The 20817-nt window shown below is 46.7% G+C and overlaps 1 protein-coding gene across 1 annotated transcript in view; it reads right to left on the bottom strand.

The window, feature by feature from the left end:
* Positions 1 to 20817, bottom strand: part of SYT13 (synaptotagmin 13) — a 46078-nt gene that overhangs the window by 13960 nt on the left and 11301 nt on the right. The window contains exons 2-3 of the mRNA XM_068556402.1: positions 4457 to 4682; positions 1675 to 1809 (exon numbers count right to left, since the gene is read on the bottom strand). Coding sequence (XP_068412503.1) covers positions 1675 to 1809; positions 4457 to 4682 — 361 coding nt within the window. The remainder of the gene's footprint in view (positions 1 to 1674; positions 1810 to 4456; positions 4683 to 20817) is intronic.

Below are 20817 nucleotides of genomic sequence, written 5' to 3' on the forward strand. Positions count from 1 at the left end.
TTAGAGAAATGCAAATCAAAACTACAATGAGATATCATCTCATACCGATCAGAATGGCCATCATCAAAAAATCTAGAAACAATAAATGCTGGAGAGGGTGTGGAGGAAAGGGAACACTCTTGCACTGTTGGTGGGAATGTAAATTGATACAGCCACTATGGAGAACAGTATGGAGGTTCCTTAAAAAACTACAAATAGAACTACCATACGACCCAGCAATCCCACTACTGGGCATATACCCTGAGAAAACCATAGGTCAAAAAGAGTCATGTACCAAAATGTTCATTGCAGCTCTATTTACAATAGCCAGGACATGGAAGCAACCTAAATGTCCATCGACAGATGAATGGATAAAGAAGATGTGGCACATATATACAATGGAATATTACTCAGCCATAAAAAGAAATGAAATGGAGGTATTTGTAATGAGGTGGATGGAGTTAGAGTCTGTCATACAGAGTGAAGTAAGTCAGAAAGAGAAAAACAAATACAGTATGCTAACACATATATACGGAATCTAAGGGAAAAAAAAAAAAAAAAAAAAGGCCATGAAGAACCTAGTGGCAAGACGGGAATAAAGACACAGACCTACTAGAGAATGGACTTGAGGATATGGGGAGGGGGTGGGGTGAGATGTGACAGGGTAAGAGAGTGTCATGGACATATATACACTACCAAATGTAAAATAGATAACTAGTGGGAAGCAGCCGCGTAGCACAGGGAGATCAGCTTGGTGCTTTGTGACCACCTAGAGGGGTGGGATGGGGAGGGTGGGAGGGAGGGAGATGCAAGAGGGAAGAGAAATGGGAACATATTGTATATGTATAACTGATTCACTTTGTTATAAAGCAGAAGCTAACACACCATTGTAAGGCAATTATACTTCAATAAAGATGTTTAAAAAAAAAAAAAAAAAACGAAAAACACTCCCTCAAAAAAATAAAATTAAGTACAAAAGTCCAATTTATCCTGTCCCCAGCTTCTAGCTTCCAGGAGCCACAGAGTAGTGCATTTTTTAGCCCCGATTCCTTTGCAAAGTCTTAGCTTTGTTTGCTGATGGTAAAGTGAATTGTCAGGGTAGGGAGACCAGGGACATCCTGACCCTGTAGGAAAGACTAATTGGTTCAAGGACTACAAAAGCTTTGCTGACCATTCAGAATACTCTCTGTGTCTAGCACAGGCCCTGTCCAATGTCAAAGGCATCTATGGCAGAGATGACTAGCTGTTCACCAAAACCCATTCCTTCTTTTAACTGGGCACCTGCTAGGCCACATTTCCCAGCCTCCTTTGCAGTCAGTGGTCATGTGACCAAGTTCCAGCCAATGGGAAGTGAGCAGGCGTGATGTATACCTTACATAGGATACAGCTTTTAAGGAACAGTTGTGCCCTCTCCCTGTTCTCCCCATCCTTCCACCTGCTAGATGACAAGGAGGCCTCAGTGGAAGGAGCCTGATCCCTGAATCACTATTTGGAGGAAAGATGTCCACCAACCAGGAATCTCCACTTTGGACCGGTATATGAGAGAGAGGAAAAACCCCTGTGTGTCTGAGCATCACACACGTCAGGGTCTTGTTTGTTACAGAGTGCTAATCTAGTACCCAGTGCTACCTCCAGCCACAGATGCTCTGGGGAGACAAGCACACAGAAGGCTGTGAAAGTCAGCTAAGAACATACCTTCCAGGCGCGTCACAAATAGTTCAGCCTTCTGCCTGTCGTAGTCTAGACGGTAGTGAAGTTTGGGAGCTTGGTTCCACCTGGCAGCCTTCTCTGGGTTCCAAGTCTCCATGACACAGACATCCTGCACCACACCTGTTAAGAAGGTCAAGTCATTACTCCCACCCAGGCTGGGGTCCTGTTTTCCGGATCATGCCTTTTCCATCTCTGCCACAAATCCAAACCCAAAGCTTCCTAACTAGTTGCAAAACCTTGGTGGCTGCACCAGGGTACCACTTGTGGTCCCGGGCATTACCTTTCAAGGGACCATCACAGCTCAGTGGGCAAGACATGGGCTTTGGCGTCAGACGTGAGCTGTTACATAATAGTTATGGGACCCTGGACAAGTTACTTGACTTCTTTGAACCTCAGTTTCCTCATCTTTACAATGGGCATGATAGCGGTTCCTCCTTCCTGGAGTTCCTGTGAGCATTAAATGAAATAAAGTGAGAAAGTACTTAGCCCAGGGCCTGGCCCCTGGTGAGCTTTTAGTAGGGGAAACTGTCACAGACTGTGTGGTCCTGATCATCCTGTTTCAAGCAAATCATTCCCTAGCCCATCTCCAGCTCCATCTCTCTCACAGAGTCCAATCCCTGCTCCCCGGGACATCATGGCTGGAAATAAGTGTCAGAGAATTAGTCAGGCAGGAGTAGACACTGGAGGGCAAGGTTGGAGATAGTGGATTTGACTTTAGAGCATGTTCAGTAAATACTTGCTGAATGAATGAATTTAATTCAGAAGTTCTGAAAACTACAAATATTGCTCACTCTGCCCCTCACTTGGACAGGAGCCAAACATCTGGAAGGTTCTCATTGGTCAAGCAGCTAATGAGAATGAAAGGACCCAGCAGCTAAGGAGACTCCACTTGTAGCAAATTGGAATTTAACATTTTTTTTGATTTTCAGGACTAATTTAAAGGGCAGAAATATAAAGGAGTATTTAATTTCCAAAACGGTTCATTATTGGGTTCCTGCAAGTAGTGAAGAATCTCCCTGGTGCGTCTAAGCAAGGAATGGGTTGACCAGGATGTGAGCAGCAATGTGTGAAGCCAAACACACACCCACCCAGGACCCGGGTGGCTTCCAAGGGCAGCACATGGACAGTGTCAGAGGGGGCTTGCCTGGCACCCTGAACTCTCGGGTCTCAGACTGCTTCAGCCTTCAGAATCAAAACCAAACTGAGATCAAACCCAACCCAGCACCCCTGGGAAATGCAGAAGCAGATTCAGCTTCAAAAATCAGGACCCCGTATATGTATAACTGATTCACTGTGCTGTACAGCAGGAAGTAACACAACATTGTAAATCAACTATACTTCAATAAAAATTAAAAAAAATAAAAAAGAATCGGGACCCTGAGCTCTAAAAGGGGCTGATGCGGATCATTGATGGTGGGAGTAGACTGAATTGCGCACGTCATGGGGACAGTGTCTAATCTGGCGTCCTCTCCCTCTGCACACCCTGGCCTCTGGTCAGTATCTGCTGAACCAATCAGCTCTTAGATTTCGGTGGAATCAGAACGTGGTTGTTACCTTCTGTGGTGGGGAAAGGAATGAGGAACCAGAAAGAGAAAACAAATGGATGTGTTCTGAATTCTTCAAAGTTTCAGACTCTGAAGTACTCTGCTGCTGTCCTTGGTGGAGAGTGTCCAAACATGGCTTCATCCCAGCCTTGAGAAATCTGGGGCTCCCAAGAAAGAGGAGCCCCCCCTGTGATTCTGCTTCTGATTCTGATTACCACTCCCAAGGGTCCTCATGCAAATTGTTCCCCACCCTCCAAGCTTAAGCTCTCAAGGCCTCAATGGGTTTATTTTAATTTAATGTGAGCTGGCAAACCTGGAGGCTAAAAGCCAACCAGGATTCGTTCCTGCCACCGGCACCACCCGTATTTGTTCTTGAAGAAACACCAGCAGAATCACCGTGGTTCTGGGCTGGGTTGGTGGGGGGACACCTGTTCACTGGTCAGCGTGGTGCTGGACCCAGGCCAGAAGATGCCTTAGGAGCCAGTTACGCTGCTTCTGTTTCCACCATCTCCCTCTCCAACCACACAAAACAAAACCCGAAACCATGTAACAATCCGTTCTCCTGGCTGGATTTTTTGTCTCCTTATTAAAGTCTGCATGCTCCCTTGCGTTAGGCACTGTCTCTGCTTCCATACCTGCCCCAGTGTCCAGCATAGCTGTACACAGAAAGGTGTTACATTCTTGATGTTGATGCTGATGAGAAGGAGAATAGAGACAATAATAATGATGATGTTTTGATTACATCCTTGGGCCAGGCTCTGAGTTAAACACTTTCTATGCATTATTATGTTTACACTTTACAACAACCCTACTGGGCAGGTGATAGTATGATCCCATTTTATATACGAGGAAATTGAGGCCCCCAAAAGATTAGCAACATGACCAGGGTCACACAATGGGTATATAAAAGGGGAGAGATTAAACCCATGACTCTGAAGCCCGTAGTTTGACCGCAGCTCTTTATCCCCTCTCTATAGCGGTGCCCACGTCTTGAAAGGGACTGTCCATTTCCCAGTGGAAGGTTGGAGGCCTTGGGGAGACGCAATGTGGGAACATGCAGGGGATAAAGGGCTAAAGGGCTGTCATTCCAAGGTGCTGTGCCCACTGCTTGCCCAGTGTCCAATGCCACGGACACTGGGGCTGGCTGTGCCCACCATCCACAGAGATGCTTTCACCCCTCGCTGAGTACTGCCCACGGAAGAGTGGGGGGCAGAGAGCCCTACCATTCTGAGGAAGGACCAACAGCTCTTCTGTGACCTGCCTCTTGAGGCGGCTGTCATTCGGGGCCTGGGGGCTGGCAGGTGCAGCGGGCTCCTCTGTGGTCCTCAGCGTGTAGTCAGCGTAGTTGATGACCTCGGGGGCTGTCACAGCCGGCCTGGGGCCGTAGATGTCTGGGAACTTGAGGAGGGCCCGGGGCTGAACGGGCTCTGTGGACTTTTTGACGTTGAACTGCACACACAAATCACTCTGATTAGTCCACGAGAGGATCTCCTGCCTGTTCCCACTCACAGAAATGACAGTAGATGACCTGAGCTTTCAGGGGAGGCAGAGGGAGGGCTGTGGTTCCTTTCTGCTCTGAGGACCATGACTTGGGAAGGCAAAATGTCATCTCCAAGCGCAGCAGAATCCCCAACGTCATGAATCACGCCAGGGCCCGCTGAGATGTCAGCCCTGTTCGTCCATCCCCCGTGCATCCATACCCTGTGTACCCTACAGCTGTGCCCGCAGGCGTTCCCCAGGCCTATCACGGTGGTCTTCCCTCCACTGCTCTCATCTGTGCTCCCTGCCTCTTTGTTTTCTCTCCTCCTAGTCTTTCTCTCTTATTCCTCCTCCCCCTCCCCTTCTCCACCCAATGGCTCAGAAATGTCTGTGGTCCCACAGACATTTGCAAGACATCCAAACTCCTTGCAGTGACCTGTAAGTGCTCGGCCAGCCTGGCCGTGCTCATCTTTCTGGCACTGCCCCCAAACCCCTTTCCAGCCACTGAGCGACCTGCTTCTCAAACAGGCTGAACTCTTTCTGGGTCTGGCTTCTGGCCCCCAACTCCCCCCCGCAAACCACTCACCCCCACCTCCACCAGCTCTAAATTAAGTCCCTCCTCCAAGCCTGTCCCTCCTTATCACCACATCCAGCGCTTTGCTTTACAGCGTCTCTCTCACCCTGTACTGTTTTCACCGTAGCCTGGCCTGTTTGTGGTCAGTCTCTCCCACTAGCATGCGAGCTCCATAAGCACAGGGATTATGTCTTGTCTTGCTCCTGCAGTGTCTGCTCACAGGGAGCACACAATACATACTTGTGGCTAGGGCTGCCATGTTCAGTTGTGTGTTTTGTGCACTGCACAAAGATGTCTGGAGGAGGAGCAAGTGGGGGCTGAAATGCAATTTGTGCACCCCTTGCCCAGCTATGTGCCCTGGGGTAGGGCTAGGTCCACCTGGAGGAAAGCACATCTTTTCTTTACACAAAGACCCACCTGCTCGTCAAGTCTTAAGTCAGCAAGGCTGCCTCGTACAGGAGTGGAATCTTCTATCTTTGCCTCCACTGGGGACTGAGATTTCTCCTACTTGAGGGATTCAAAGTTATTTAACAGGCAGCAATACTGGGGACCTGCCCAGTCCCCAGGAAATTGGGGATGGACGACCAGATCTAGAGCTTGAGATGCTGGCACACTGGGTGGGCAGCCCACAAAACAGCCCTCAGTTTGAGGCAGGTAACAACCCACAGCAGAGCCCCCAAGGAGCTGCCTGCCCTCCACGCTGTCCTCCTGCCCCTCCCCGCTCTGCGGCTGTTGGAGGGGCTGGCCAGGCATGAAGGCTGCTCTACCCAGTGGCGGGAGTGACTGAGAGGCTGGGAAGTGTGTGCAGTCCTGGAGGGGAGCGGTGGTTACATTGTTTCAAAGTTCAGGTTTAGTGTGTTTGCACTCTGTACATTTCACCACCCCAGGACAACTCCTGGACATTCTGCCCTGGTTGAGACTCTGTCCCCAACCGTTCCTGAAGGACGCTGGAACTTGATGACGGGAGCATTCCTAACTATCCTCATTGACTGGACAATGGATGGAGAGTCCATGAGAAGGTGCGAAAGGGGTGAGAAGCAAGAGCCAGCCTCTTCTGAACACCCACTTCCTGCGGGTACCCTGAGGGCTGCAGTCCTTGCATTGCCTCACGTATCCTTCAGAACTCCCTAAGGGGCTTAGAGAGGATAAAACACTTCATTCCTCGCTTGGAAACACTGCCCAGTAGGCTATAATGCAGCCCAAGCTAGGACACCTCTATCCTGATCTCTGCTGAGTGCATCTGGCACACATGAGCTCGAAAAGCACTTCTGACTTCAATGGACCAAGGTTGCCCTGGACCAGTCAGTGTGGGCAGTGACAAGATCAAGCCTAGACCAGCCTGGCCCCAAAGCCCACTGCCCCAGTGGCTCCCAACCTTTCTTCTGCCTTCAAGCCTTTGCCAGGCAGCACCCATCCTTCAGAGACGCTTGTCATCATTACACATTTCGACTAGGCACCCTGAGAGGAGCTGTATGATTTGCAAAGTCAGGCCCCCTTTGCACCTCCACCACATTGAGAGTGTCACTGGGCATCCAGGGGCCTGGCTTCTGGTACTGACCCAACCGTCTGAGCTTGAGTGACTTTTGGCAGGTCATTTCACCTCTGAGTTATCACTCAAGAGACAGGTGATTTCAAGGCTTGTTTCACTCCCACAAGCCGAGCTACAGAGGTGGGAGACACTGTTCTTTATTTGCCGATACAGGTGAGTTGGAGAGACAATCACAAACAGGGGAGTAAATAAGAGTATATTTGACAGTTTGGGACTGCAGTACAGAAACAGGCAGCAGACAGCCTGTGTAAATAACAGGTGGGAGAGAACAGATGACACCTGCAGGGGGCAGGCAGAGGAGTCCTGGAGGTCAAGGAGGAGCCAGGGCGTGAGCTAGACCTTGAATGAGAGGGGGTCTGGAAGGCAGAGGGAGGGCTGGGGAGGAAGGCTGGGCCCCGGGAGGAGACACACAGAGCAATGACTGATGTCCCCATGTCTTCTTGTCCTCCACAAAGTGGTGCTTGCCTCTAATATTTCATCTGAGTTATGCTAATTATACTATTTCACAATAAAGAAACGGAGAATGGAGGAAGTTCAAGGTCATACAACTGACGAGCAGTATATAATCAAGCCTCCAGATATTTTTCACTTCCAATTTGTGTCATTTCCACTGCCTTGCAGCTGTTTTTTCAAAAAAATAAGTCCTTGTTTGTTTTGGATGCTGGATTCTAAGTGGCAACTGCAGCATCGCGGGGTTCGGGTTGCTAAGACTCCCTCCTTTGCGGCAGCTTCCCACAGGCCACTGGACCACATCCTCTTCTCAGAGTCACCCTGTTCTGTCACTTGTTGTGGCCAGAACTGAGGCTCTTGGGCTGGTCTAGGGAACACTTTTACATTCACACTTGGTTTCATCTCAGTTCAATCATTTTAGAAAAGGGCTATGTTGATTAATTCCCAGTTTGATCAAATTTGGCTGACTTTGCATTTTTAATAGGGAAATAATCACTGGGCTCAGTTTTGAGTGAGGTCCAGTCTGTGTCACCTCCAGTCTCTGCAGAGCCTGAGTTCGAATTCCTCCCTACACAATGGGTCTCACTTTGTGTGCCCCTGAGAACCTCAGGAGCCTGCAACGGGCTAGGCTTTTCTTGGGTGTCCGTCAATATCCATTCCCTGCTCCCTCTACCTTCCCTCCAGGCTTTCTGTGTCCCACCCCAGCTCTGGGGCAAGGGTGGGGAGGGGGGTTCTCTTTGGTCTGATTCTATTCGTTCTTGGCATCATCTTGGGAACTGTTTCTGCCCTGGGGAAGCCACCCCAGACAGAATGAAAGGACTTGCTTTCCACGGCACTAGAAGAGATTCTCTCCCCTGCTGAATAGGAGGTGTGTGGCCCTGCCTCGCGACAGCAATGTGAGCCAGTCTTAGAACAGAGCCGACAAGGTGGACCACAGAGTAGAGAGACAGAAGGAAGCTATGTCTTTGATGACAGTGTCATTAAGCCACCGACTCAACTGAGCCTGAAAGCTGTCCTACCTTTGTACTTCTGGTTACACGAATAATGTTGTTCTTATTGTTGAAGCCCGTTTGGATCGGGGTCTTTGTGAATTGCAGCCAAAAGCATCCTGAACTGATGTAATGCATTTTTTATCGAGCATCACAGGAGATCATGACCTTGGTGTAGAGAAACTCTACCTAGGCTCAAACATCTCCCTGAGCCCCTCTGCATCCAGCCAAAGGCATCCTCTTTTACTGTTTATCCTTGTCCTGCCTTGCTAAGATCCTGTACGGCAATGGCTGCCTTTAGTGGAGAATGATTTATAGCCCTTGACCAGGCGAGAAGCAGCGTCTGCTGACCACTACATGAGCCTCTCCAAGTAGTGAAAGCAGCAGCTGATTACCTATCTCGTTCCCTTGTACAATCTTATTTGTTGCGTTTCAAAACCCTGGTTCCACCACATCTTTCAAGTGCCTCTATGTTTCCACTTAAATAGCTTAAACTTCAATGCCCAAGAAGCAGAAAAGAGGTTTGGGGCTTGAGGGAGGGAGCCTGGGAAGGCATTATAGGTGGAGCGGATGAATGCCTGGGAGGAAGGAGGTGCTCAGCAGGGCAAACCCCATGGGAGGACCTGAGTTCAAGCCTTACACCGCCGATGTAGGAGGGGCAAGATTTCTAAGTGGGATTCTCTTTCTAAGTGCCCCTTGAACCCAGAAAAGAAGGTCTGGAAATAGAGATGCAGGATGAATCAGGGAAGGTTTCCAGGGGAGGCAAGTGTTCAACGATTAGGGAGTGCCCAGCTGTGCTCGGCACTGCAGGTACAGAGATGGGAGGGACACCCTCATTGGAGCATCAGCCCCTTCTGATTTGTGTCCTTGGCTTCTCCCTCCTCGCCTGTCTCCGGGGCCATGAGCCACTTGCTCCTCCCCACGTGGCCAGCTCTGCGTGGACACCGACCAGCTTCACATAGGCACAGCCCCAAAGTGTCTTATGTCTCGCCCGTGCCACACTCCTCTTGCACCTGCCCTGGGCTTCTCTGTGGCTGCTGAGGTGTGAGACACCTAAGGACACTCTGGGTCCACCCAAGGGCAACCCGGATGTGTCAAGAGTTAAAACTCCATGGGGGGAATTCGACCACTGTGGGCTCCTCCCTTCTTCCTCGCTACTCCTCCCAAACAGTTCAGTGACATTTCAGAAGATGACACCTCGAGATCCAGCAGTCGCCCTTGACACCAGCTGGTGGCCGGCTCAGTAGCGCTCCCTGTGCGTGCCCCCCCCCTCTCCTCCCTCCTGCATCCCTGGATGGCACTTGCTGATGAAGAAAAGCCCAGAGGCCTCTGGCAGGGTCAGCTTTCCTGTCATCCAGGCTAAGACAGATGGTATGGGTGGGGAGGGACAAACCTTCATTTAATGAACAAGTATTTATTGATGCCCTACGACAGGCCAGGTCCTACGCTAAGTGTTAGGAACATCGAAGTGAACAAGACAGATGCTGTCCTTTTTTATGGGGCTTATGTTGATAAAAAGGAAATTAATTATGTAGTAAATGATCTGTAAACAAACGTTTAACCTTACTAGAGATGTCAGGTGACCCCCTTTTGTGACATGATTAATTTTTTCACCTAAAGACTGTTTATTAATTCGGGTTTTCACTCTGGGGCATCCATCTTAAAGCATCACAGCGTCCAGGAAGTTACGGGTGGGGGAAACAGTCCCAACTGGAAATGGAAACAGATGGCTTTGCCCTTTTTACTTGAACTTTAAAAAAAGAGATGGCAGAGTAAGAGAGAGTTGAACATAGAGTTTTCAGATGAGGCCAAACACAGGCCATTGTGGCCAGGGTCTGAAGCTCAGCATGGCAAAGTCCCCCTCAGAGGGGAGCTGGGTCAGAGGGCAGGGACCTGCCAGCCTCTGTCACTCTGGGCTCTGACACTGGTAATTATGCACACTAACATGTATACAAGAGTTTGCAATACAGCCTTGTGGTCAGACTTCATGCTCTAAAACAAGACAGCTCGGGTGGGGTCCAGGCTCCGCCAGCTACTCGCTGTGTGATCTTGGGTCTGATTAATTAACCTCTCTGTGCCCCTGGTTTCTTCAGCTATAAAAGGGGGTGTTAATAATAGTACCTATCTCCTGAGGTTGGTTTGAGGAGTAGAAAAGACAACTGGGTGTAAGCTCTTAGCACAGAGGCTGGCATGGCAAGCCCTTGGCGAATGTTGGAAATACTTATTTGACCCTGGAGTCTATGTAGTTTTTGAGTTATGCATTGGGGCCAGTATCTATATTCTTTTTCATATTTATTAGCACAAAAGAATATATATATTCTTTTTCATATTTTTCCCATTATGGTTTATTATAAGATATTGAATATAGTTCCCTGTGCTATACAGTAGAACCGTGTTGTTTATCTATTTTATATATAGTAGTTTGTGTCTGCTAATTCCCAACTCCCAATTTATCTCTCCCCCAACCCCCTTTCCCCTTGGTAACCATAAATCTGTTTTCTATGTCTGTGAGTCTGTTTCTGTTTTGTAAAAAAGTTCATTTGTATCCTATTTTAGATTCCATATATAAGGGATATCATATGGTATTTGTCTTTCTCTTTCTGACTTAACTTCACTTAGTATGATAATCTCTAGGTCCATCCATGTTGCTGCAAATGGCATGATTTCATTCTTTTTTATGGCTGAGTAGTATTCCATTGTATATATGCACCACATCTTCTTTATCCATTCATCTGTTGATGGACATTTAGGTTGCTTCCATGTCTTAGCCATTGTAAATAACAACTGGTAGTTTCTTAAAAGTTAAACATATATCTACCCTATGACCCAACAATTCCACTCCTAGGTATTTTTCCAAAGAAGATGAAAATACATGTTGACAAAAAGACTTATATACGAATACTGATAGTAACTTTAGTCATACTAGCCAAAAACAGAAAGCAGCCCAAGTGTCCATCAACAGGAGAATGGGTAGATACATTGCGGCATATTCTTACAATGGTATACTCCTTAACAGTAAAGAAAGGAATTGTGAATATACTCAACAACAGGGAAAAATTGCAAAAACATGGTAAACAAAAGAAGGCATAGTACATAAGCATCTATGCTGTGTGATTCCATTTGTATCAGTGGTTCTCAACTCAGGGGACACTTGCAATGTCTGGAGACATTCTTGCTTGTCACAGCTGGGGGTGGAGGTTGCTATCAGGTAGAGGCCAGATGCTGCTAGCCATCATCCTACAATGCACAGGACAGCTCCCCACAACAAAGCATTATCTCACCCCAATGTAAATAGTGCCATGATTGAGAAACACTGATGTAGATGAAGTTCTAGGACAGGTGAAACTAATGAATGGTGATAGAAATCAGAACAGTGGTTCTGATTGCTACTGGGGAGAACTGAGTGGTAAGAGGCATGGTAGAAGTGTGGGTTACAGCCTAGAGGATAGATTTGTCAAAATTGATCAAACTAGTGACTTGGGATGTGTGCATTTCACTATATGACAACAGTACCTCAATAAAATTTAGATAGAGATACACACACACACACACAAACACATGTCTCTTGCCCGCCTGCTGAATTAGGCTTTCTGGGGTTGGCATAAGAATCTGAATGTTGAGTGAGTGTCCCAAGTGATTCCTACACATGGCCAGCCCAGAACCTGCCTGTGGACCTGCAGTTAGGATCCACTGGTCTCTGGGTCAGTGTTTCTCAAACTTTCCTTCCAAAGCAGCACCAGAGGCAGACGAAGGTAACACATACTCCAGAGAATGGGAAGTCTTGTGGAGTAATTGGGATTCTTTCTTGAAATCTCCAGTTCTATCGTCAAGTTCATGTGACTTTTTGTATTTGACTCCATATGATTGTTTTAGTATTAAGGTGTTTTAGATTACCATCAGTACACAAAAGTTTCGCTTATTTATTTTGTGACTTGGGATATTTTGCAGGACAGTGGCTAGTACCACATTCCCTCTGCTCCCCAACACACACACACACACACACATGCGTGCCCTAGTGGAGAAGCAGGGCTCTTTCTTCTTATGTTGGACAACATACAATAAATCAAGCTAGAAGTTAACTGAGAGAAACAGTCATTTTGCTTCCAGGGAAGGACCAACTCCCAGAGTCTGTGTGAACAACCATCTGTCCAAATTTTCATTCCAACTGTATAGATAACTCCTCTGAAGAGAATTTGAGGTGCAGCTATAGAAGCTCTTAACAACCCAAAGCCTTGATCCTCTCTGCCCATTCCCTCTGTGGAGCATCCTTGCACGCGCCTACAACTGATTGAACCTTCTTGGCTAGCAGGACACTTGATCATGACCTTGCATTAGTCAGGGAAGACCACCTGCTATGTAACAAACAACCCCAAACCTCAGTGGCTGAACACAATAAAAGCTGATTTCTCTCAGTTTTAAAGGGTCTGCTGGCTGTTCTCCAAACTCAGAGTCCTCCCAGCCTCTTCCATCTTGTGGTTCTGCCCACCTGTGCCCTGTACTGTTCCAGTATGAGCTCACTGAATCCTCATAATAACCCTATCAGGAAGTGCTGCTATGATCAATCCCATTTTACAGGTCAGGATACACAGCCAGCTAGTGAGTAGTAGAGGCAAGTTTCAAACCCAGGCTGGCTCTCTCCAGAGTCCTCTGTTTACACACTCTGTCTTGCTTCCAGCCCTTTCCCACCTCCTCATATTTGTAGTCATCCTTTACTGTTCACCCATGCTTTGTGCCCCTTAGACTGTTGCTCGGGCCACCCCTTACTCTGCCCCTGCATGCCCTTTAGTCAGAGGAACAGAGTTGAAGCGCTGGTTCCACACTTCGATGTGTAGAAATTTCACCTGGGAGAATGTAAAAATCAGATTCCCAAGTGCCTCCCCTGCCTTGACTCAGAGGTCTTAAGTGGATCCTAAAGAATCTGTGTGTCTAAGAAGCTCCCTAGGGTGACTGTGACACAGGTGGTCCCTGAGGCTCACGTGGGAACGCCCTGGTTTGGGGGAGGTCCTAGAACGCCAGGCAGGGTAGATGGAGAAACGTCCTCTTGTGTGGTGAGCTGCTCACAGGCACGACCTCCCTCTGTCACGTCCTCTCGGCTCCCCACAAACAGTTCAGTGATGATTGATGGAATCAATGCGTGGATGGCTGGTGAAGGAGGGTGGGTGGTGGGGGGATTAGTATAATAATAATCACTATGATGGAGACCAGCGAAACACGAGACAGAGTGCGTAGAAGCACATCAAACTTTGCCCGGGGAAGGGACAGGGTGGGGTGGGGTGTATAATGGGAGGAGAATTTCATAACGATTCAGAGACTCTGACTTTTGGTTGCTGTCCCCCAGCCCCGCCCCGAAGCCCGGGCAGCAGTTTGACAAGTGCAGAAGTGGGGGAAGGGCTTTCTGGGTCAAGGCAGCAGCATGAAAGTCTGCAGTGTGTTCAGAGAACAGCGGGTACCAACAAAGCTTAAAGCCCTACAAGAAAAGGAGGGGCAATGAGTGTTGCCATTATCCCCATTCTTCTGTAGGACACAGAATTCAAACGCAGATTTCAAAAACAATAATTCCACAGGGCTGGAAACCACACAATGTCAAGATTCCACCCAGAGAATCTTGTAAGTGGTGCTGCATTGACTCCATCAATTACATCACAAAGCCTGAAAGGGCAATATGGCCACCATCTCTCTACCACTTCCTCTGCACCAGACGCTCTGCAAAGCGCAACAGACTTTACTGCATTTGACCCTCACACAACCCTAGAGATAAGTGCCTACTGTTTTCTCTTTTCTATACCCTAGTGTTAGTAAATAAAAATAACTTAATTCCTTTCTCTACAGAGGAGGAAGTTGAGACTCAGAGACATTGAAACTTGTCCAGGATCCCACAGCTAATGTATGACAGCTCTAGGCTTGGACCACGAGTCCACCACGAAGCCAGTGCTGCTAACTGACATTTCGCAACATGGTTCCCTGTGGACAATGTCTCTGGATACCAACCATAAACTGGTAAAAATGGAAACGTCCAGATCATTGCATTTGATGTGCTGTCACATCTCACATCATTAGATTGATGACCCCATGCCGCTCCCCACCTGGTTGCTGTTGTAATGACCCGCCTGGGTGTTTGGGCCTCAGCCTTGTTCCTGCTCTCAGTTCTGAATCTGGGTTTGACATTCCTTTTGCAGAAAATATGTTTCACTTGTGACCTGAGCCACGACAAGGTCAAGACTATGTTATAACCTCATCAACACTCGTCAGAAACATTGTTTCAAAGCTAGGTTATTTTAAAAGGGCACAGAAAACTCTCCTGGTCAGTAAACTGGGGCTCAAACGCAGCCTTCCCTCCCCATCTATCCATCCTTATCCTCCCATCTCCAGCTATCATAGCACGGCTATCGGTTGTCATAGTTGACAATGGGTTTCATCTCTGAACCAAGTCCCTCAACCAGCCTTTAACTTTTAAAATTCCACTGTCCCCTCCACTGTATTGGTTCACTAGAGACTTTTAAAAAGTCTTTCTTTAAACTGAGTCCATGTGTAGGAGGGGAATCTCAGCCCTGCTTCATCATCAGTTTGGATAAGATGGGAACACACATGCTTACTTGGTATTGGTCTCGGTGGTCTTAAGCAACAGTGTCCGTTTGGATACTTTAGATTTTTTTTCTCAGTTTCTGATTTATGCGAGCCATGTTTTTAATGTAAGACAGGCAGTTTGGTATTAAAGGTTGGAAAATGTGGTTATATACCCTCTTGGCATTGAATTCAGGATCTTGTTCCAGAATAGTTACAGGATTTCTTGATTCTATGATGCTTGGATAATTGATGAAACCATTGACAAAAGCAACAATTTCCAACCTTGTTATTATGCCAGTATACTACATATGATGGCTGAAGTACTGAAATTTGATAGTTTTTGACTCATTTAAAAAATTGATTAGAGCACATTCAGGGTTTTTCTTATAACAATAGCTCTTTCACACATTTGTGTTCTAATACGCTTTTCTGAGTGGGAGAGAAAGGAGATGAATTCTGCAGAACCCGTCAAGTATGTGAATAGCACCCATCAAAGGTGATGCAGCTCAGAAAAAATGTGCAGAAACCACTAATTGAAGACTTCCTTCCACTCATGTGTAGACATTTGGAAAACACATCAATTTCTAACCCAGTGGTATAAAAAACTGCCAAGTTGTAAAACAAGGCTTCAAAACAGGACAGTGATTGTTTAACTAGATTCTCCTTATATTTTGGTTTTAAGCCAAAACCCTCCAATTAATCAACCTTCAGATTTCTGCCCAAACAGAAATCAGCACACACTTGTTGCCTGCTAACTATGTAGTCAACCATCCTACGTACCACGGAATAATTCTCTGCCCTTGGGAAGTTTACCATCCAATGGTGGAGGTGAGATATTCCATAAATGGAAATACAAGGCTCTGATGCTACAACTCTTCTACCCTCTGCCCGTGGCAGACATGACTAATCGATCAAAGTGTTCTTTCCTGCTGTGATCAGACACAGCCTGTTCAGCTCAGGGATCCAGGAAGCCACTACCAATTAATAAGAATTGGTATGCAAGATGAAAGCTATTTGCTCCTCCTGATGCATACTTTACAAAAGGGAAATAAGTAAAGAAGGTAGAATTAAAAGGCCAAAGGTCTGGACTCTGTGCTACAGAAGACCTAAAGAGGAGTTCCTCAAAGTCAGTGAGATCAGAGAAGGCTTCCTGGAGAAGCAGCTTCAGCCCAACATTCAAGGATAACTATGGAGAGGAGAGGCAGAGGTATCTCAAATGGAGAGAAAGGCAGCAGCCTGGGTACAGAGGGGAGCATGTTCAGGGTGTGGTGAGTCTGGCAAACCAGCTGAAGAGAAAGGTTGGGGCTGAGGGATGGATTTGCAAAGGAATGTTGAGGCCAGGCTGTGAAGGGCCTCCAATGCTGAAGACTTCTCCCAGGTAGTAGAGTTGACAATGCTTAGGGGTGGAGCGATGTGTAGGGAGAAGGAAGAATCCAAGAGAGCTGCATCAAGGAAAAGTACCTCCATTATTACCTCTCAGGTCTCTTTCTTTTTCCAAGAAAACAATCCCTGAGTGTCATTGGATGTCTACAGTCACAGCAATATTTGGGCAACAGATTGGTTCTTCCATGTGACTTTCTTTTTTTTTTTTTATTGAAATAGAGTTGATTTACAATGTTGTGTTAATTTCTGCTGTAAAGCAACATGATTCAGTTATATATATACTTTTTTTTTTTTTTTTTTTAATTCTTTACCATGGGACTTTCTTGGAGATTTCAAGGGACGGCAGCAAGGAGATTTCAAGGAAGGGACAGCCACTAGGGGGCTTCTTCTAATATTCTCGTCCCAGCTGCCACTTTGGCTGACTCAAACCTGGTGAGTATCATCCCTAGATGTAGCTGTTCCTTCTCTTAAATGGGATCCAAATCTATTGGATTTCCCTTCTGCATGACAAGGGCCAACATTCGAGCAGTCTACGCAATGTTGTCACAAAATACGATTAGATCATGGAAGGTCAATAATATCAGAATATTTGGCTCCAATTTACTATAAAGGTCAAATGTTTTTCCTCAGCTCATTTCAAGCTTCAAGCCCTGAAGCTTCCAACCCACAGGTGTGTCTGTTTGGCAAGCACGTATTAAAAACTTCGAGAGGTGCAAAGCACCATACTAGATGCTGGATCAAATGAGAAAATGGGCCATGATGTCAACAATACCCTCCCTTGCCTTCCCATCCTTTCCCTGATGCCACGTGGTGAAACTCCAGTGGTGGATGAGCCACGCTAAACCATGATGCTGCATCAAATAGCCCTGTGCCGCAAGAGAGTCACCTAGACAGGGTGGATGGTTCCATGATAAATTCATGATCTCCAACCTTAAACTCAGTCCTCCCCAGAAATCCTACTATTTCCCTAACTCCTCCCTCAAGCCCACATTTTGGAATTTCTCTCTCTCCTCTGACTTCCTTCATAGAGAAAAAGGAAATCAAGAGAACGGAAGCCCCTTAGCGTCCTGTTAACAGACACAGCGACCTGCCCTTCTTCTCCAGACAGATGCTGTGCCCGTCCCTGTCCTGTGACACTGCAGGAGGTGTCTCCCACTCTCCCTCCCTCCAGGACCAGTCCTTCCATCCGAGCCTTGCGCCCCATCTGCCCATGTGGGAGCCTTACACTAGCTGTTTTTTTTTTTTTAATCTCTCTCTCCCTCTCTCCTGAACGTTCATCCTTCTCTTTCAACTGGCTCCTTCCCAACAGCTTTCAACTGTGCTCAATATTCCTTTGACCTCTTTTCCCCTGCTCAGCTCCAGCCCTAGCCCTCTCCACCCCTTTGCAGTCATGCATCTCAAAAGAACTGCCTATACTCAATGCTGTTCTCATTCCTCACTTTCCAGCCACTCTACACTTTCCCAGAGGCCCCGTCAGCCCACTGGAGGTCACTGTTGGTCTCCAAGGTCACTGGTAACCTTCACTGTCTCATTCCTATGGGTTTTTTCAGTCTTACCTTACTTGACTTCTCAGTGATTCCCTTCTCCTTCAAAAGTTTTTCTCTTGTTATTGTTATTATTTTGATATCACATTCTCCAGGTTTTTCTCCTTCCTCTCTGGCCACCCCTCCTTGTCTCATGAAATGCTGGTGTCCTTGGTACTTTTTCTTAGGCCCTCTTCCCTCTCATTCTGCACTCTTCCCAGGCGGTCTCAGCCATGCTCATGGCTGTGGTTGCTATTCCCCAATATATATCACAGCCAGACTCTGAGCTCCAGACCTGTGGAGCCACCAGCACAATTGACATCTTCATGGAGATAGCTCAAAGGCTCCTCACACTTGCCCTGCACAAAGATGAACTCATGACTTAAAATCCATGGCCTCATCCTTGTTTCATTAACTGCAACCACCATCCTAAGTGAAACACTTAGTGTCGTCCCTAACTCCTCTCTCTTCCTGAAGCCCACACCCAACCCACAGGCAAAGCCAGTCAATTTATTTTCTAAACATCTCTCCAAACTACTGCCACCATCATAGTGGCTCAAGCCATCACGGTCTCTTTCCAGGGTTTCCCTGGTATCCCCGTTTCTACTCTTTCCCCACCCAAAAGGATGTTTTCACGGCCTAAATCTGACCACGTCACATCTCACTTAAGACCTTTCAGTAGCTTCCATTGCTCTTGGGATAAATATCCAAATACTAATGGTGGCCCAGAAGGCCCTGTGTGGTGCTCTCTGGCCTGACCCACCTCGCTTGCTTGCAGTCACTCCCTCCTGTGCCCTCTGTGCTCTACCCACTTTGACCTTCTTTCAGTCCCTCCTAAGTGATATTTCTTCTTTCCACAGGGCCTTTGCACATGCCCTATGCCTAGAAGACTTCAAACACTCATCCCCAATACCTTTACCTAGTAAATGGCACTAACTGTATGCTACAGGGGTGTGCAAGACAGTCCATTTGGTGTATGGAAGAAAATTACAGAATCTCATTTTATAATTTATTTTTGCATTATTGTTTTAAAAGGTCCATGTTTGTGCGTGTTTTATTATGGACACAATATATTAGTAGAGCAATATGTATACATAATATGAAGTCTACATATGCTTCACAAAGAATTAAATATACAGGTATAAGGGGTACAAGCTCAAAATGTTTTTACTGAAGGGAGTCTCCAAATATGTTAAGATTGGAGCACTAAGGAGTTATCACTTCTTGAGAGAACTCTTGCTTCCCTTACCACACCTAACACAGTTAGATTTATATTCATTTGTATGACGGTGTAATGAAGATCTCTACCTGTAGACCATGAGCTGCAGGAGGTCAGGGATGTTGTCTGCCCAGTCACGGCGGTGTCCCTACTGCTAACTCAGTGTCTTGCACATGATAGGTCATCAAGAAATATTTTTTGAATGAATGAATATCCTAGAAGTGTAATGTTCATGCCCACCCTTCGCATCCTAACAGAGGGCTTTCATTTTTCACATCTGGAATACTTTTTTTTTTTTAATTAATTAATTTATTTATTTTTGGCTGTGTTGGGTCTTCGTTTCTGTGCGAGGGCTTTCTCTAGTTGTAGCAAGTGGGGGCCACTCTTCATCGCGGTGCGCGGGCCTCTCACTATCGCGGCCTCTCTTGTTGCAGAGCACAGGCTCCAGACGCGCAGGCTCAGTAGTTGTGGCTCACGGGCCTAGCTGCTCTGCGGCATGTGGGATCCTCCCAGACCAGGGCTCGAACCCGTGTCCCCTGCATTGGCAGGCAGATTCTCAACCACTACACCACCAGGGAAGCCCCCTGGAATATTTTTATGAACTCTCTCTTTCCTATGTAATGAACATACAGACAAGTCATTGTTTTGGTAAAGGATAAATAAGAAAAGGATTCAGAGATACCTAAAATATACTCTGAGTAGTGACTGGTGCTGACAGTATTGGGTGCTTTCAAAAGCGTTATCTCAATTAGTCTTTAATATTACCGTAGAGAACCTTATTGTTATCACCTCTGTTTTGTCGATGAGGAAAGTGGGATTTGGAATGGTCAAGGTCATTTAGCTGGAGAATGCTGGAGGTAGAATTCAAATTCAGGTTTGGGGTCTAAGTCTAATTTGCTTCCTGTTATATCTCAGTGGCTTGATCCTGAAATGAACATTTTCGTTCTAAGAGGTAATTTCCTCTTTTGAGTCATCTCAAAAAGCTAGATTGTTCTTACCTAAAACTAATACTGGTGGGTATCCAAAAACAAACACAAGTCTACCATGTAGTGGTTACCAACGGGATACTTATGCTCCTATTCATTCCTTTCCGTCCTTTGGTCCTTTGTCTCTGCAAGTTTTGTAATGAGGCTGTCACACAAAGGGCTGTAATGAGGCTGTCACACAAAGGGCGACAGTCCTGTTGCTACTTAAAGGATCCGTCCCACTTGCAAGGTAAGAGACGGGCTTATTAGATGATGCATTTGCAGGGAATGTGCCAAAATGCCCTGAGACCACGTTGACATTTTCCTATGGAGTTTCGTCTCTTGACGTACCATCACTGCCTTGACTGTATGTACGTCTCTCTGGTATCCTTGCCCTTTCTTTGTGAACAGACGGTGCTGGAAATAAAAACACATTCTAAGATGCTTGGGGAGTGCACTGTGAGAAAGGGTGGAGGGGAGGCGGGATCTGAAACACGGAATGAGCTTAGAGCTCTCTGAAGTTATTCTAAGCTTCATTCTGCAGCAGCTGTTTCCAGCAAGTCTTCTAGTTGCCCAACCAGACTGCTCTTCCCCAACCTTCTCTTCATCTTCAAATGCATTCCTCTCCAAAACATCATTCTTTTTTCTCTTTTTGGCCTCATTGCATGGGATCTCAGTTCCCCGACCAGGGATTGAACCCGCGCATGGTGGTGAAATTGCTGAATCCTGACCACTAGACCACCAGGGAACTCACCAAAACATCATTCTTAATTCTGTTTGAAAAGCAAAGTCTTCACTCTCCTGCCTCAGTAACTTACATCCCTCTCATCAGGCCACTCTTAACAGCAAGTCCAAAACGAGGTGGTTTATGATGATTTTCCAAGTAAAA

Source organism: Eschrichtius robustus, chromosome 11 (genome assembly GCF_028021215.1).
Source record: "Eschrichtius robustus isolate mEscRob2 chromosome 11, mEscRob2.pri, whole genome shotgun sequence".
Taxonomy (NCBI): domain Eukaryota; kingdom Metazoa; phylum Chordata; class Mammalia; order Artiodactyla; family Eschrichtiidae; genus Eschrichtius; species Eschrichtius robustus.